Source organism: Oncorhynchus mykiss, chromosome 25 (genome assembly GCF_057628025.1).
Source record: "Oncorhynchus mykiss isolate SJ-2025 chromosome 25, ASM5762802v1, whole genome shotgun sequence".
NCBI lineage: Eukaryota > Metazoa > Chordata > Actinopteri > Salmoniformes > Salmonidae > Oncorhynchus > Oncorhynchus mykiss.
Window position 1 is genome coordinate 68226864 of NC_143046.1, and position 19082 is coordinate 68245945.

The 19082-nt window shown below is 42.6% G+C and overlaps 1 protein-coding gene and 1 pseudogene across 1 annotated transcript in view; one reads left to right on the forward strand and one right to left on the reverse strand.

Moving 5' to 3' along the window:
- Positions 1–11648, forward strand: part of LOC110504207 (ATP-dependent RNA helicase TDRD9-like) — a 28920-nt pseudogene extending 17272 nt beyond the window's left edge.
- Positions 11649–11987: 339 nt separating this feature from the next.
- Positions 11988–19082, reverse strand: part of rtn1a (reticulon 1a) — a 47206-nt gene continuing 40111 nt past the window's right edge. Inside the window, exons 4-9 of the mRNA XM_021584949.3 lie at positions 16174–16381; positions 15902–16040; positions 15405–15474; positions 14702–14748; positions 12961–13019; positions 11988–12803 (exon numbers count right to left, since the gene is read on the reverse strand). Of these exons, the coding sequence (XP_021440624.3) occupies positions 12761–12803; positions 12961–13019; positions 14702–14748; positions 15405–15474; positions 15902–16040; positions 16174–16381 (566 nt within the window). The 3' untranslated portion in view covers positions 11988–12760. The remainder of the gene's footprint in view (positions 12804–12960; positions 13020–14701; positions 14749–15404; positions 15475–15901; positions 16041–16173; positions 16382–19082) is intronic.

Consider the following 19082-nt stretch of genomic DNA (forward strand, 5'->3'; position numbering starts at 1 on the left):
GTGTCTCTCTCTCAGCTGCCTCCCTGTCTCTGAAGAGCTTCTTTGCCATGCCCTCCCTACAACAGCTGGCAGGCTACAGGTGAGTCGGCACATTAAAATGTATGCATTTTCTCTCATTCAGCAAAAAATATATAATTGCACTTATAAACTGGGTGGTTTGAGCCCTGACAGCCATTGTATATCAGATGTTGATAACCTGTTTTATAACAGCAATAAGGCAACTCCGGTTTGTGATATATGGCCAATATACCATGGCTCAGGACTGTTGTGTTTTGCTTAGGCCAATGTACAGTCACCAACAACCATTAGGGAGGGTCAGAAAAGGGTAGGTTACAGTTCTGTTTGCTTGTTTACATGCAAATGCTTCTTAATAAAACCTATTTTAAACAAGCCATTACACTTCGTTATTACCATGGCATTTCATTTTTTCCCCCCAGGTTATTAAATATCAATTAAGAAATGCCAGGTTGGAGAGAATCTGTAGCATTTTCGTATTGACACAGAATTAACGGAATCAAAATAAAGCTACATGCCCACCCTTGTAAAAGCACCCGTCAAATCAAAGCCACCAGCATATGTCAGACACAAGCAAATATATATAGTTTCCTTAAAATGTATTAAAAAACCTAGGCCTACCTTGGGCTATAAGGAACTGAAATGGAAATATGAAAGGGACAGCTATGCTATAGTATGAATATGAAAACAAATACACACACACCGCATGTCCATAGCCTATTTATCAGCAATGCTGATTGTCGAGTTTAAAAATATTTTTCAAAAACTGAGGAACTATTATAATTTAACTTACTGTGTGAGGTGAAGAAAAAATGACAAGCTCAGCTGGGCACTTTCATACATTTACGAGAAGCAGGCCAGGTACCTATTCGTGCTCAGGCGTGCACCATAAACATTAACAGGACAGGGAAACCAGACACATGCTCACATGGAGCGTGTAAATGATGGGATGAAATAAACTATAAGTGTAGCAGGTTGTGAACTCTACAAACAGCATTTCCACGCCGAGAATGGTAAATTACTAAGTAATGCATGCATTAACAGAAATGAATGTAACCAAATGACAGGGTTTAACGGTAAATTGCCTGTTTTACATATGGTAGGCTACCACATGGGCATTCGTAAAAGTGCATTGTAGGCTGATGCTATATAGCCTAGGCTGCTATTCTAATTTGCGGGGGTAGGAGGGCATAATTCATTTTTCTTTGTCTCGCCTACGGTGGCATATCGTCCAGGACTGGGCCTGATCAGCGTTGATTAGTCTATAAATAAAGAGAAGATTCCGGATCAATTTATACCATGCCAGGTTGGAGAGGATTGGGACATTGTCCATTTGACACATCATTAGCGCGTAAGGCTATAAGCCTCAGACACATCCAACCTTTTTTTTTTTTAAATACCAATGTATTTATTTTACTTACAAGCAATGTAAACGTTCGTTGTATAAAAAAAGTTTACACATCAAATTTTTGTTATATATATATTTTTTTTACTGAAGTGCCATAGCCTATAGCTCTCTACACCCCCACACATCTAGCCGGATTAGCTGCTCCAGCATCGAAGGACAGTTGGAAAGACGAGGAGATGTTGAATAGACTAATATAGCAAAACAACTGCTTATCATTATTTAACACTCCCACTATTAGGTCAAGTTTACATGAAAATACAGTTAGTAAAAATAATGAATGTAGTCCTATTTAGAAGGTTTTGAACATTATTTTATTTTCATGAGTCTTCATCCATAAGTCAGTTATTAAATTACCACCACAGTGCTAGCTATAACACTTGTCCCTGTCTTCTCTTAAATGTTTGAATATTTAGGCGCAAGCTGTCCTTTGCACACGGTGTGCCGAGGGATTCCATTGCTTTTGTCAACGCATTCAAGGCTTGGCACACGTCCAGAAACAAGGGACAGTTGAGGCATCCAAAAGTGAGAGCATTTAGATCGTTATGTTACATAAATTAACTTCCAACATGGATAATACATAGAAGCGTATGTAATAAAGGAGGTGCCTAAAGACATCAGACAAGGTGTGTGTGTGTGTGTGTTCTTCCTCCCAGGATGAGCTGGAGTGGGGCAAGGAGAACTGCATCCAGATCAGGAGGATCAGAGAGGTATAGAGATGAGCATCTCACGAAACACACACCAGTTGTCCCTAATTTCTGACCACCTGACCCCGACTCTGTGACCCCCCCAGGTGGCCGAGCTCTATGAGGACCTGAAGAAGAGGACGTCCCAGTTCAACATGCATGTGATTGAGAACCCATTGCCCATGGACTACTCCAGCCTCCACAAGCAGAGATTCATCTTGCAGGTGAGACGAGGCACATGCAAGCATTCTGGAGCTCTACACCTTACTTCCAACTTATCTCTATTCAATTGAGGGAAGGCTTAACTGAATAGAGTAAGCCTTCATTGAAATACATCACAATATTGGTGAGAAGAGAGCAGATTGATGATTGCACAGGTATGCCCATTGATTAATTAGAAAGTGTGGTAAAATTGCATTATTCAGCAGTGCTTATTGGCCATAGGGTAATAGGTGACTGATGTTCTGCACGTGGCTAATTAATAGTAAAGGAGGAAAAGCGACATGAGAACATTGTAAACATCAGATGTAAATTCTTGCTGTGCCCATAGAGGAAGCAATGTCAATTATATTGTGCTTACTGAATGAAATAGTGAGCTCTCCATTCAGACCAACCTTACTGATTTGAACCTGCGTTATGAACTACTTTATAAGTATTGTTATGACACTAATTTCACCTTGTGTACCTAGCCCTTCTACACAGACTATCACTCTGGCCTTGTCTATTTGATAGAATCTCATATTTATTTTTCTCAGGTGGTTATCGCTGGTGCCTACTACCCCAACTACTTTGCCCAAGGGGAAATGGATGAAGAGCTGGCCTCCAAAGACCTGTCTGGCCATGATCCCAAAACAACAGTGCTAGTATGATGCCTTTACCCCCGATTCATCAGATTCCTATACATGAACCGTGTTGTATCTTGTGAATGCTAGCCCACTGACCGGCTCTTTGACTGTTTGGTCTCAGGTGAGGAACCTGCCCCCCTATAGTTTCCTGTACTATAAGCAGCTGCAGTCCCTGTTCCGCCAGTGTGGCCAGGTCAAGTCCATAGCCTTTGATGGATCCCGGTAACAAACTAATAGATGAAACCTTGACTATATAGACCATAACTCATCATGTTTCATAGATAAATACTTCTTAGATGTTTTGACCTAAATGGTCTAACAGCATACCCATAGTTCATTGGTAAGATGAACATTTGTTTGTTCGTTCAGGGTGCATGTGGAGTTCTACCGGATGACTACCCGGGGGTCGGGGGTGCTCCCTGAGGTGTCACTGGCCCTCCTCCTGGCCCACCAGAGGCATCCTCTGGGCCTGTTTGTGCACCCCAGTGACAAAGTGGAGTCCCACGCTGGGAGCAGGACCGTCTGCCACATGAGATACGCTCGGTAGAACGCCTATACATCCTTCTCACACTAATAATACTCTGCTAGGAGGTGTAGTTTTCACCCTCTCATATGCTACAAAATACAGTTTTCTGCATGGGTGAAGCATCTTACCCCAACTTCTCAAGATAAATGTGTTTTGCGGTCAGTAGATGTCTAGCTAATGCAAGCTCTGGCTCAGGGCCAGGTACCTCTTCAGGGGGGTGGAGGTGTCCTGTCAGTGGTTGTTTGGGGGAAGTGGGCCCTGCAGCCACCCACAGGCTGCACCCCTCCACACTGGGCCTTGATGTAACCTGACGTGCTGGCACTATGGTTAACACTCCACAGCCATCACACAGCCTCTTAGAGGGAAGATTTAGGCCGAGCTAGACCCCGCCCCCCTTCTCCTTACACACATTTAGAGACTGGGCTGTCATGAGAGTGAGTTACAGTTGGGTCAGTCTCATAGATTATTTGTGTCACTGATGCAGCTCAGTGACTGACTGTTACACTTGCACTGTGTTCCCCCTTGGAGGGATCCTCCAGGTTTTCTTTTCATCACTCATTCTATCCAGTTCTGTGGTTTGCAGGGTGAATGTGGACTTCCAGGACAACTCGGTCTACCCAGTGGGGGTGCTGAGCAGTACCATCGACCCAGACAAGCTCGTGGTCAACATTACAGAAGTTGGTAATCAGGCTGAAACTCCTTTTTCAGTCACATTTCTTTGAGTTATTTGTGTAAATGAGTAATGTGGTGAAGATTATATCTAGAGTAACTGAGTTTAGGTGATCACATACCCTCCATGTTCGTTATGTACAGTCTACAGTGGAGGTGGTAACCGAGCATGCCCCCTTCATCTTGGCTCCCTAGGTGGTGGAGGTGGGCCACTTCTGGGGCTTCCAGGCAGGCGAGGCCAGCATGGAGAAGCAGCGCTATCTGACAGCTGAGATGAATTCTCGTGAGCTGTGTCCAGTTCCTGTCTCTCTCTACCCCAACCTACTGTGCCTGGCACCTTTCTCTGAGGGCGACGAGCAGGGCCTCTACTACCGTGCCAAGATCCTGCACGTCCGCGGCAGCTCTGTGGAGGTACAATCACATGCTCTCCAAGCTTACTGGCACACACAATGACTCCCTTTCATACACTTAAATACAGGTTAATTATAGTTGCTGTTATAGTGGATGAACCATGTAAAGTATGTGTTTTGAATGTCCCAGGTGTTCTTTTTGGACTACGGAAACACCACCCTGGTGTCATGCAGCTGTCTGAGGGAGCTACCTGCTGATATCATGGCCCACCCATTGCAGGTACAGCTACAAAGTCTATATAGTAAACCTACTGTATCTTCCTGATCCACCCTATTTTGGCCACACCCTAACCAGATAAAATGTGCCTGTATTCTGGTGTGACTGTGTCCTACTCAGGCCCAGGAGTTTCGTATCTCGAGGATGCATCCATCAGCCCAGTCCATGATCCTGGGGGACCAGTGGAGCAGCCGCGCACGCAACCGCTTCATAACCCTGGTGAACGGCCTCTCACTCATTGTCTCCCTGTTCTCTATCCTGCACGGCGTCATGCACGTGGAGCTGCTCATCAACACTGACACGGTCACCTCCAGTGTGGCTGATATCATGATACAGGAGGGACACGCCATTAAGACCGAAGAGAGCTTTGAGTCCAAGGTACCTTAAGAAACACAGACCAGCTTTCTGTCTTCACTGCAGAATCAACTGCCATGTATCTTTTTGGAAAGTTGTGCTAATGGGGAATTGTTCAATTGTGGTATTCTTGTAAGGCTTGGCTATAAACAAATATCATTCAGTGTGTCCTAGCTGTCCAGCAGTATAAACACAGAGAGGCTGTGGCCCTGACAGTGCTGTGTCGTTGTGTCTTGCAGCAGAGCCACGAGGTGCTGATGTCTCTGTATAAAGACTTGCAGGACGGAACCTTCACCCCCAACGCTACCAGCAGCTCCTGGAAGACCAACAAGGAGAAAGAGAAACAGCTAATCGACAGCCTGCTCCAGTCCTTCTCCAAGACCAGCCGGTCCTTTCTGAAGAGCAAGGCAAGAACACTGGCCAAACGGCTAACTCACATTTCCTAGGTTGTGTTCAATAGACTGCCTGTCTGGTTCAACCAGACGGTGTTAGTTCACCACAAGATGGCGTCATTGGCATTTTGGTAGCATGTGAGCTGGTGTAAATTTGGTTCTACAGTGTATTAGTGGGCCAGGGCCACACCTTCCTGTCAGGAATTCCTGGGATACAATAGGTATCTGGTGATTTTTGAAATGTATTTAATTAATTAATTAATTGTTCCTGTTATTTAACACGTATAAGGGTCTTTCTATAAATAATGGGGCCAATGTGTAACATTGGGCAAAACATTTCTGAATGGTACTTAGAGGAATTAAAGTGAATATATGCAAATTAGCCCATATCTCCACCTATACAACAACATACAATGTCTGTATGACCCCTGCTTAAAGAATGTATGTCAAATTCAAGGACTTCCAGGGACTTCTTCAAGCACTTCATTGTAATTTTCAAGGACACCAATGTTATACAATTGTATAATTGTACATATAGGGCCTAATATAGAACCCATATGCACAAAAAGCTTATTTCTCTCAAATGTTGCGCACAATCCCAGGTGTGGCATAACAAGAAGCTGATTAAACAGCATGATCATTACACAGGTGCACCTTGTGCTGGGGACAATAAAAGCCCACTAAAAAATGTGTCGTTTTGTCACACAACACAATGCCACAGATGTCTCAAGTTTCTAGGGAGCGTGCAATTGGCAAGTTGACTGCAGGAATGTCCACCAGAGCTGTTGCTAGATAATTGAAAGTTAATTTCTCTACCATAAGCCCCCTCCAACGTTGGTTTTTAGTTAATTTGGCATTATGTCCAACCGGCCTCCAAACCGCAGACCATGTGTAACCACACCAGCCCAGGACCTCTACTTCTGGCATCTTCACCTGTGGAATCGTGGCGGGGGGGGGATTTCTACCCCCCCCCCCCCCCCTATCTATCCCCCCCCCCCCTCTATCTGTAATAAAGCCCTTTTGTGGGGAAAAACTAATTGATTGACTGGGCCTGGTTCCCCATTTTGGGTTTGTATGCCCTTGAACTGTTTTCACACCGTGTAACATAAGGAGACACAATGTTACACTGCATTTTTGAGATCTATACAAAAAAACTATCCAACAGCTAGATCCAGGATTTGTACACTGTTCAATTTCAATGTCTCATTTAATTGATTAATGCTTAATATATGATAACAACTTACAATACCATAAATGCAAAGACATCACACGATGTTGGACAAACCCAACTAGATGCCAACCATGATAGTGTTAAACACAGTTTTTAAATCAATTTGTGAATTTTATTGTGAAAAAGTAAGTATACCCTTTGGAAAGTGTATTATAATAGATTTTTTACGTATCTGGACACATGGATATTTTTGCAAAATTCCAACCACATTCATTGATAAAAGTAACTCAATTTAACACATCACACACAATGTTTTACTTTTAAAATGTTATGCAATTAAAATAAACAAATGCAATTTCCTTATGCAGAAAAAAAGACCTTTACCATCACCTAAAGTTAGGATCCGGTGCACCAAAACAGGTGCAAATGGTTAGGAAATCATTAGAGTACCTTGCGAGGGTCCAGCCTTCCATAAAGTTTGCGGATGCTTTAGTCCAGGTCTGGGAGGAGATCCCTCAGGAGACCATCCACCACCTCATCAGGAGCATGCCCAGGCATTGTAGGGAGGTCATACAGGCACAGGAAGGCCACACACACTACTGAGCCTTATTTTGACTTGTTTTAAGGACATTACATCAAAGTTGGATCAGCCTGTAGTGTAGTTTTCCACTTTAATTTTGAGTGTGACTCCAAATCCAGACCTCCATGGGTTGATACATTTGATTTCCATTGATCATTTTTGTGTGATTTTGTTGTCAGCACATTCAACTATGTAAAGAAAAAAGTATTTAATAAGAATATTTCATTCATTCAGATCTAGGATGTGTTATTTTAGTGTTCCCTTTATTTTTTTGAGCAGTGTGTGTGTGTATATACACACACAGATACACTTACTCATTCCAGGGTTTTTATGTTTTACTATTTTCTACTGTAGAATAATAGTGAAGACATCAACTATGAAGTAACACATTTGGAATCATGTAGTAACCAAAAAAGTGTTAAACAAATCAAAATATATTTGAGATTCTTCAAAGTAGCCACCCTTTGCCTTAATGACAGCTTTGCACACTCTCAACCAGCTTTATGAGGTAGTCACCTGGAATTAACAGTAGTCACCTTCAATTAACAGTTCTGCCTTGTTGAAAGTTAATTTGTGGAGTTTGAGCCAATCATTTGTTTTGCGAAAAGGTAGGGGTGGAATACAGAAGATAGCCCTATTTGGTAAAATACCAAATCTATATTATAGCAAGAACAGCTCAAATAAGCAAAGAGAAACGACTGTCCATCATTACTTTAAGACATGAAGGTCAGTCAATGTGGAAAATGTCAAGAAGTGCAGTCACAAAAACCATCAAGCACTATGTTGAAACTGGCTTTCATGAGGACCGCCACAGGAAAGGAGGACCAAGAGTTACCTCTGCTGCAGAGAATAAGTTCATAAGCATTAACTGCACCTCAGATAGCAGCCCAAATAAATGCTTCACAGAATTCAAGTAACAGACACATCTCAACATCAACTGTTCAGAGGAGACTGTGTGAATCAGGCCTTCATGGTGGAATTAGTGCAAAGAAACCACTACTAAAGGACACCAATAATAAGAAGAGACTTGCTTGGGCAAGAAACAGGCGCAATGGACATTAGACCGGTGGAATGGATAAACATGTGATGATCAATTTGAAAGCAATTGTAAAACATGGTCGTTGTGAATGTTTCAAAGCCTAACACAATTAAATGAAGAGCTCTTTCTAAGGTGGTGATTAGTTCAAAATACATGCTCATATTAGAGCTTATGCATATTAATATTAGGATTGTGCCGTTATACAATACATAGCCTACTGCATATTACTCATGGTAGAAAAACATTCAACAACACTGATTTAAGATGTCTTTGGTACATCTTTGGTCTAGCCTATACTCAAGTTAAACAAATTCAAGTAATTGCCTTTGAGTGTGGTCTGTTATTATTCATACTGGATGGACTGGTTAGCTTATGCCAATGGTGTAAGAAGTACCCAATTGTCATTCTTGAGTAAAAGGAAAGATATCTTAATAGAAAATGACTCAATTGAAAGTCACCCAGTAAAATATTAAGGAAGTAAAAGTAAAAAAGTATTTGGTTTTAAATATACCTAAGTATTTAAAGTATAAATCATTTCAAATTCCTTACAGAAATTAAACCAGGTGGCACCATTTTCTTGTTTTTGTTTTGTTGCCAGAGGAACACTCCAACACTCAGACATCATTTACAAACACAGCATGTGTGTTTAGTGAGTCTGCCAGATGTTCTCTTGATACTTTTCATTGTCAGGGAAAATGTACAAAGTACATTATTTACTTGCTATTGGTATTTTTAACTTTAAGTACAGATACCCCAAGTAGTACTTTCAAGTATTTTTACTTAAGTTCTTTACACCACAGCCTTATGCTACTCTCCAAAACTTCTATCGACGAATCTGGAAGAGAACGTATAGTTGTAGGCGATGCTGTTGGTTCATTGATTGTGCACGGTGACTTAGTTAGCCTACAATTATATTGAATTTGATTTTCGAATAGCCAAGTGAAATATTTAAAAATATATATTTTCATAATTAATTGGTTGACACATTACCTTTTAAGCTATACAGAATCTCACCACCTTGCGTTTCCATCTCATCTCTCCTTTATTTATTTCTCGAGCGTTCAGAGGGGGCATCAACAGTTTAGTGAAATATGTTTAGTTGCGAAAGCGTTTTACTATTGCTGTTCCCGAACAGATTTCACTTGGTTTCCCCAAATTTAACAACTGGGTAGCTGCAGGAACACGTTTGGAGAGCCCATGGCATACAGGGTTTGGGCAGAATGTCAGCATTCTCCTCAAACAGTGGTTAATGTGTGGAGTAAAATAAATGTTATTTCTTTCTCAGCTGCTCATAATAAGCACCACTATAAAACCAAAGTAGCCTACCAGGCATCATTGGGAAAAAAGGACAGGCGGGAAAAGCTCAATTGGAGTTCATAGAGATGATGGCTTTTCCCCCCTGCCGCTGTTCCTGCCCATTTGATAATGGTCCATTCTAAATGGAAACTAATTTGACATATTAGTAAAGACTAGATTAAATTGACAATAGTCTGATGGGTGAAAATATGATTATTTGATGAGGGAACAGCTGTGCAGCCTGAGGCATGAGAAGCTTTTTTTTGTAACTTTCTCAAATCATCAACAGCCTACAGTCACACCATGCAGCCCTTATGTTTTTATTCAAGACATTCTAAGGTTTATATCATTCACAACTAAAGTTGCCAAATAACTCTAAATCTAGCATGGAGCATAGCCAGATAACATACAGTAGACCAACCTATATTCTGTTTTTCATAATGTGTCTTTAGACATGGCTAAAATAAATAATGGGTTTATTGTGATGGTGTATATTGAATTGATTTATACTTTTTTTGGTGTAAATTGATGTTCCAAAGGCACGCATCAGCGGCTTGTATGCGTGGAGATACTAAACATGTTTGTTAATTAAAGTTCAATTACCGTGAGACCACACCTACCTAAGTTTATATAAACTGTTTGGCAAACCGTTCGGACACTACAGCTGTTTTCGTGAGAAGACCAATTTTTGGATGTCTCATGGTCTGACAAACACTGCTCTAGCTCTGCCACCCTTCACTGCAGATAGGATGTCTCATGGTCTGACAAACACTGCTCTAGCTCTGCCACCCTTCACTGCAGATAGGATGTCTCATGGTCTGACACACGGCTCTAGCTCTGCCACACTTCACTGCAGATGGGATGTCTCATGGTCTGACAAACACGGCTCTAGCTCTGCCACCCTTCACTGCAGATGCGGAAGGGCGACATCGGTGGATAGAGACGCAGCCTCATGCGAAAAAAACGCATCTCTAGCTTAAACTGACAGCTTTTATTTTTTTGCTTATTATATTTCCACACGTACTCTAGGGGGCTAAGTGATAACATAAATAATGTTGCAATATTCACTTGAAATCATACATTAAGTTCTACAGGTCTGTAATGTAACCTTGCCTGTTCTCTGCAGCACCAACAAGGAGAGGACCAGCTACACTGGTGCCCTCTGTGGTCTGGGGTGGAACGTCCAGTCTTAGGAGGCTGTCCTGCCTGAACATGACACAGAGCTCGCCTTTGATGTCAAATTCGATGTAGAGGACATCACAGAGGTAGCTAACACCCTTGTAGTTCCTGCGTCAGTCCATTCAAATCAATTCAACTTTCCACACACAACCAGTGTTTTTTTGTTTGTTGGATCAGATCAATGCTTTGCGTGGTGCCATCAACCGTCTGGTGTGTGAGGGGCCCAACGGTCCTCTGCACCTGGGGCCTGGCAGGATCAACAGCCTGCAGGAGGACTGCAGCGAACGCCTCGTCAGGTTATTTACTAAGTCACCCCCTCGGGAAGACCTTGTTCCTGTGTACTATGAGGAACCAAATAAATGGAACCAGGTATGGCTTGAATTCATGGTGTAATGTTAGTTTTCCCCACTTCAATCAAATCAGTCCTGACTTTAAAAAGAAAGTAAGGCCCATACTTAACTATAATTTCTAGTGTTCAGTGTATATTGAGTGTGTGCGTGGTGTTTGTGTGCAGGTGGATCCCAGTCAGAAGATGGAAAGAACAAAGGGGTCCTGTTCCAGCTACACCCCGTCACACTGCTCAACATGAGGCCATTCTAAAGCAGCAACCAGAAGCACAGCATGCTGCTGTTTTCACCTTGACTCCCCTTATTTATGTTTTACAATATTTTCTTCTTCTGGAATCCTCAGGGAGGACATTCTCGTTTGATAATTGTGGTATATATTTGGATCATTTTGCACATGGTCCTGCCATGCTTCTCATGTCCTGGGTTTTTCTTTTTATTCAGCTTTGCTATTGCTGTGTTAGGTGTTTGGAAAGTATAACTACACTATAATTTTGGGATATAAATCATTGATATTCAAGGAATGGAACTCCTTTTCTTTGGTATAAATGATTCTGACTTAGTCACGGTATGGTGCTAGCTTTAGTTCAGTGACCTGACAGCCAAGTTAAATTTGTCACCTCAGCATACTGACATGCAAGCACACACGTAACAGGAAAGGGCCTTCTGTGCCAGAAGGTATCTGTTTGTTCATAGAATGTTATTTCAAATCCCTTTGGATATTTATCTAGTGTTGTATGCACTCTGTACCATTACATCTCGTATGTCCTAATATTTCTAACTCAAGACGAGGCTGCCCTTGTCAAAACTTTGTCTTGGACCCTATTTTCAGTAATGCATCTGAAAAATGATAACATTATACATCAAGGAACATTTATTTGTCTTATTCTGTAATGAAATACATACTGTAAGTGCAAATAGTTAGACCAGGGTCTAAGAACTACATTGAGTATAGGTGAACATTGTACAAAGTTGGACAGTTAATTCAAACAAGCTAAATATCATCAGATAATCCTTGTCTTCATAGTAGTTGAACAACAGTACCTAAAACATGATATTGTGTGTAGTTACATAGTTATGCAAAAAACTACGATTACATCAAATGATTTTGTGCTTGAAAACACAAAGGAAATCATTTTGAAATGTGTATATATATATTGACTATATATACTGAGAGAAGCCCCACCAGCTAACTCAGAAACATGAAGCAGTATTTAACATTGGCAGCAGAGCATTTCTGTAGGCATATCGCTTTTTTGTGCCAAACCTTAGTTTGTTGTAAGCACTGAAGGAAAATAAAAAACTAGTGTGAAAACTGCACAAAAGATACAAAATAATATTTACTCAAGGCTTGACTTCATGCGCTTAATAACAAGCAACACAAAATAAAAAATACATTTTCTTCCAAATTGTGTACTTGTCTACCTAGACTTATCTTGAACATGGGTGATTTACTGTGTGTGTTAACCATTCTAGACAGTTTTGGGGTCAAGGCTTCTCCAGTGGTTGGTTTTAGAGAACACCTTCTAGATGACATAGTACTACCCCCAGATAATGACAAGGCTATCCAACAATGATCAAGCTGTCTGCCACTGAGTCTGAGCTGGGCTCCACTGTTAGCAAGGCGCAGGTCTACTCTTCCTTTCGCTTGGCCCCAGGGATCTTCGCCTGGATCCTGTCGAGACAAAACATGGAGGTCACCACTCTGATACAGTGTTAAACTTTTCTAGTTTGTATCAAGATGAACATCATTCCAATCTATTTTATAGTGGGATGTTCCAGGGACTAGTGTGTTTATTCTTGAGTAAAAAAGGTAATTAACTACTACTCACTTCCCCACCACAGAGTTCACTTGGGTCCGTATTAGTCCCACATATTGGTCAATCTGTGCCTGAGGGTGAAGAGAGGAAAAACAACTTGGATTACATAAAAAAATATTCTTTATCCCATTACTCAACAATTTGAAAGTAGAAATAATTAAACGCAACAGTCTTTCTATAAATCTAATGGGTAGAATAAACCTCTTCAGAATAGCATGACTGCCAGAGTTTATGCTTCTCTGTAATACCAGCTACCCCACCAAAGACATTCTTTAAAAAAAAGTATACTGTTATAAGACTATATGGGAAAATAAAACTCAGAATAAAAAGGAATGTTTTAGATCTTCCTAAGTCTGAGAGTGGTTGTAACCTTCCAGACTTGGACTTGTATCAACTCACCACCCAGGGCTTTTTACTTGAGACATATTGTTAAATGCACTAAAGAGGAACAATGGGAACATATTGAAGATGCACATTTATGGCCCCAAAATATGTGTTTTTTCAAAGGATTAAGCTAAGAAGATTCAACTTCATAGTTAACACTATAACAACAGCAAAGAAAATTAAATGTATTCTACAAGAATCAATATCACTCCCTAAAAACACAACCCTATGAAACAATCCTTGGATATCTTTCAGAATTAACTATTGGAACGTAGACTTAAAAATAACTGATATTGGCATAAATGGAGGGAATGTTGGAACATAACTAATACAATTACAGTTAACTAAACTGTATGCTTAATCCAGTATATTAATATATATACAATTTATTACACAAGACAAAATTCACAAATTCTACACCACAATAGCAGTCATGTGTAAGTGTAAAATTAACAATGACTATAACATTCCCAGAAGGCATGGATTATTAAATTCAAAAGTTATGGCCAGAGTTAGAAAGGTGGCTGTCAGAAGTATTACAATGTACATTTATTTACTTTTAATCCGTCTGCATATTTCAAGACATGGCAAATGAGGGTGCAGTGAGATACCTCATGGGTTGGATGATACTTTTCTTGTCAATCCTTTAGAAAAACTGAACTGGAAATCAACCAATCCTCCGTGGTTAAAAACTGAACTGGAAATCAACCAATCCTCCGTGGTTAAAAACTGAACTGGAAATCAACCAATCCTCCATGGTTAAAAACTGAACTGGAAATCAACCAATCCTCCGTGGTTAAAAACTGAACTGGAAATCAACCAATCCTCCATGGTTAACAACTGAACTGGAAATCAACCAATCCTCCATGGTTAAAAACTAAACTGGAAATCAACCAATCCTCCATGGTTAAAAACTGAACTGGAAATCAATCAATCCTCCATGGTTAACAACTGAACTGGAAATCAACCAATCCTCCATGGTTAACAACTGAACTGGAAATCAACCAATCCTCCATGGTTAAAAACTGAACTGGAAATCAACCAATCCTCCATGGTTAACAACTGAACTGGAAATCAACCAATCCTCCATGGTTAACAACTGAACTGGAAATCAACCAATCCTCCATGGTTAACACAATGGAAAGGTCAAATGTTTTATTATCGAAATGTTTGAAGAGCCCGGGTGACAGAGAGAATCAAAATGGTACAGTTTGAGGACATATGGCGGAGAGTGTGCGGGTACTGCAGATGGGCGTGTGAGTCTGGGCATGTGTGATGTTGACTATGTTTGTATGTGTGTGTTTTGTATTGTAAAAAAATAATCATGTACAGTACACATGTGTTCTAGAGAGTGAGGGGAAGTTCTTACCTGGTTTTTCTCATAGACAATGGGCATGCTGAACATGGACACCACGGCTGTAGGGGAAGAGAGTGAGCGCGTGTTGGAGCAGTTAGACCCCTGGGAATATTCTCATGTACACAATGTGTCAACCAAGCCCCAGCTCAGAGACTTAACAAAAATATGAGATCTGTTACGTCTTCAGTTGTGAATGAATCCTTTGAACAAGGCCCTTACTGAATTGACCTTTTTTTTAGGATGCAACTAATCCTAATCTTGGAAATCGACTGTTTTTGCTCAAAAGGGCAGAACGATCAATAATCCACTGTGATACAGAATTGATACAGATTTCAGTAAAACTATTACTGGTTCCATGAAGAACCATATGTGATGAGGCAACCATTAGGCTGTCTGAGTTGCTCTTGTCAGGTCATGTTTCCCTGCTCCACAGCGTGTGTTCTCACTGTGTTGGGTTAACCATTGACAGACACTGGGGTACTGTGATGCTTGCTTATTACAGCCCACTCCCCTGATTATAGTACATACTCCAATTGCCTCTGTGATGGTGTAAATGGAGGTTTCAATATTATTCATTATATTACATTTTATAAAATGTTAGACAGCTGAGATAAAATACAATATGAGCTGTGTGTCAGGCTGAACATGGTGTGCAGTAGAGAGGTGCAGAGCTGAGTATAACAGCTACAGTAGCCAGTCGTAGAAGGATCCTCACCCAGAATAAGCAGAGTCAGGCCATTGAAGAGAGCGCCCACATAGGTCAACAGCCACATCAGGACAGCAAACTGCAACACAGGGTAAAGACATTTAACTATTGGCATTGCTTAAACAAATCCACTCCCACAATTTATGGTATGTGTATATGACATTTGACTGAAGGTATGTCATAATAAAATTATTTGATGTTTTAAGTGTAACTTAATGTTTGACAGCAGGAATAGTACTGAGATGACATATGTTAAAGAATGTAGTGTTGGTAAGAAGATTGTGTCCACTATGTCATTATTATTATGATGTTTTTTACCCCCAATTTCGTGATATCCAATTGCGATAACCGGCCGCCCTATGGGACTCCCGGTCACGGCCGGTTATGACACAGCCTGGGATCGAACCCGGGTCTGTAGTGACGCCTCAAGCACTGCGATGTAATGCCTTAGACCACTTGGGAGACAATGTCATTATTTTAAGCCCAGAGGCGAGAGTGAGGCTGACCTTCAGTGAGTCGATGAGGTCCTGGACCAGGAACAGCCTACGGAGCTCCTTCATACAGGTGTTGGCGTAGAGCAGAGCCTTGTCAGCATATTTACCGATCTGATCCTGGGACAGAGAGATCTCCACCTCCAGATAAGATCTATAGGGAAGAAGTACAACAGACTATTAGTGTCCAGGCTAAAGTGGCATTGCAAAAAAGATGAGTGAATGTTTAAATGTCAGATTATTTCATGTGCTGAGTAAACACAGATCCTGTCTCCTCCCTAACTCACTTGAATGGGTGCCCTTCATCGGTCTTCTGCACGGCCTGAAGCACAGACTTGTAGATCCTGAAGCTGATGCTGGCAGAGAGGGCGGCCAGGGTTAAGTAGGCTCCCACACTGACCACACTGAACTGGGTCAGAGAGAAGAGCAGCAGGAGCACACTGCCAAACACAGCTCCAGACTGCTTCACGTTCCTCCAGTAGAGCAGGTCAATGGCTGGGGGGAGGACAGAGACAGGAGAGCAGAGTTAGGATCCAGTGTTAGACCCAGCATTACACACTACAGCAGGGATCTCCAACTGGCGTGCCGAATTTGGCCCCCCAACTTTTTTTGGGGGGGGACATAAGACTAAAAACACATCAGTTCCAAGTGATTTTAATCTTGGAAATCTGTTCCAAAGTATTCCCACGCATAATAGAAAGAGATGTGATCGTACACAAATGTAAACAAGGTTTTAAATGTTTGTTTTAGTCAAATATCTGTTTGGGCTACTTGCGGTCAATTTGCAGTCTACAAATTATGTTCTGGCCCCCTGATTATTCGCTCAAGAAATAAAATCGTCCAGAAGCTGAATCTAATTGATGATCCCTGCACGACAGTATGACCAAGACCCATGATTACAGAGACCGTATGATGACCCATCTGTGGGGTGACTGGGGTCACCTCAACATTACAAAGTATGACCCAACCGTAGGGTCACCCCAACATGACACAGTTGACCCAACCGTAGGGTCACCTCAACATGACACAGTATGACCCAACCGTAGGGTCACACCAACATGACACAGTATGACCCAACGGTAGGGTCACCCCAACATGACACAGTATGACCCAACCGTAGGGTCACCTCAACATGACCCAATATGACCCAACCATAGGGTCAACCCAACATGACCCAACCGTAGGGTCACCCCAACATGACCCAGTATGACCCAACCGTAGGATCACCCCAACATGACCCAATATGACCCAACCGTAGGGTCAACCCAACATGACACAATATGACCCAACCGTAGGGTCACCCCAACATGACACAGTATGACCCAAACGTAGGGTCACCCCAACATGACACAATATGACCCAACCGTAGGGTCACCCCAACATGACACAGTATGACCCAACCGTAGGTTCACCTCAACATGACACAGTATGACCCAACCGTAGGGTCACCCCAACATGACACAGTATGACCCAACCGTAGGGTCACCCCAACATGACACAGTATCACCCAACCGTACGGTCACCCCAACATGACTAACCGTAGGGTCACCCCAACATGACACAGTATGACCCAACCGTAGGTTCACCCCAACATGACTAACCGTAGGGTCACCCCTACATGACACAGTATGACCCAACCGTAGGGTCACCCCAACATGACTAACCGTAGGGTCACCCCAACATGACCCAACTGTAGGGTCACCACAGAATGACACAGGGATAGAATAACCACAGTGCTCAATAGTGTTAATTAGCACGTCTATGTTGTGATATCCTTTACAGCAGTAATCCCAGGGTACCCCAGGCAGTTAGGTCAGATAACCTCAGAGGCCCCTGACGTGTGGGATTTTGCTCTAACCTATGTTTTATTGCGTTTGATTGAGCTGTCGATTAAACGGAGGAGTGAAAGTGCCAAAGTGAAGACCTTTCTGTCCTGCTTCTTTTCGCGCATATATATATACACACACACACGTAGTCTGCTGTTGTGAGGCCGTACTATATACACTGCTCAAAAAAATAAAGGAAATTTATCAACCCATGGAGGTCTTGATTTGGAGTCACACTCAAAATTAAAGTGGAAAACCACACTACAGGCTGATCCAACTTTGATGTAATGTCCTTAAAACAAGTCAAAATGAGGCTCAGTAGTGTGTGTGGCCTCCACGTGCCTGTATGACCTCCCTACAATGCCTGGGCATGCTCCTGATGAGGTGGTGGATGGTCTCCTGAGGGATCTCCTCCCAGACCTGGACTAAAGCATCTGCTAACTCCTGGACAGTCTGTGGTGCAATGTGGCGTTGGTGGATGGAGCGAGACATGATGTCCCAGATGTGCTCAATTGGATTCAGGTCTGGGGAACGGGCGGGCCAGTCCATAGCATCAATGCCTTCCTCTTGCAGGAACTGCTGCCACACTCCAGCCACATGAGGTCTAGCATTGTCTTGCATTAGGAGGAACCCAGGGCCAACCGCACCAGCATATGGTCTCACAAGGGGTCTGAGGATCTCATCTCGGTACCTAATGGCAGTCAGGCTACCTCTGGCGAGCACATGGAGGGCTGTGCGGCCCCTCAAAGAAATGCCACCCCACACCATGACTGACCCACCGCCAAACCGGTCATGCTGGAGGATGTTGCAGGCAGCAGAACGTTCTCCACGGCGTCTCCAGACTGTCACGTCTGTCACATGTGCTCAGTGTGAACCTGCTTTCATCTGTGAAGAGCACAGGGTGCCAGTGGCGAATTTGTCAATCTTGGTGTTCTCTGGCAAATGCCAAACGTCCTGAACGGTGTTGGGCTGTAAGCACAACCCCCACCTGTGGACGTCGGGCCCTCATACCACCCTCATGGAGTCTGTTTCTGACCGTTTGAGCAGACACATGCACATTTGTGGCCTGCTGGTGGTCATTTTGCAGGGCTCTGGCAGTGCTCCTCCTGCTCCTCCTTGCACAAAGGCGGAGGTAGCGGTCCTGCTGCTGGGTTGTTGCCGTCCTACGGCCTTCCACGTCTCCTGATGTACTGGCCTGTCTCCTGGTAGAGCCTCCATGCTCTGGACACTACGCTGACAGACACAGCAAACCTTCTTGCCACAGCTCGCATTGATGTGCCATCCTGGATGAGCTGCACTACCTGAGCCACTTGTGTGGGTTGGAGACTCCATCTCATGCTACCACTAGAGTGAAAGCACCGCCAGCATTC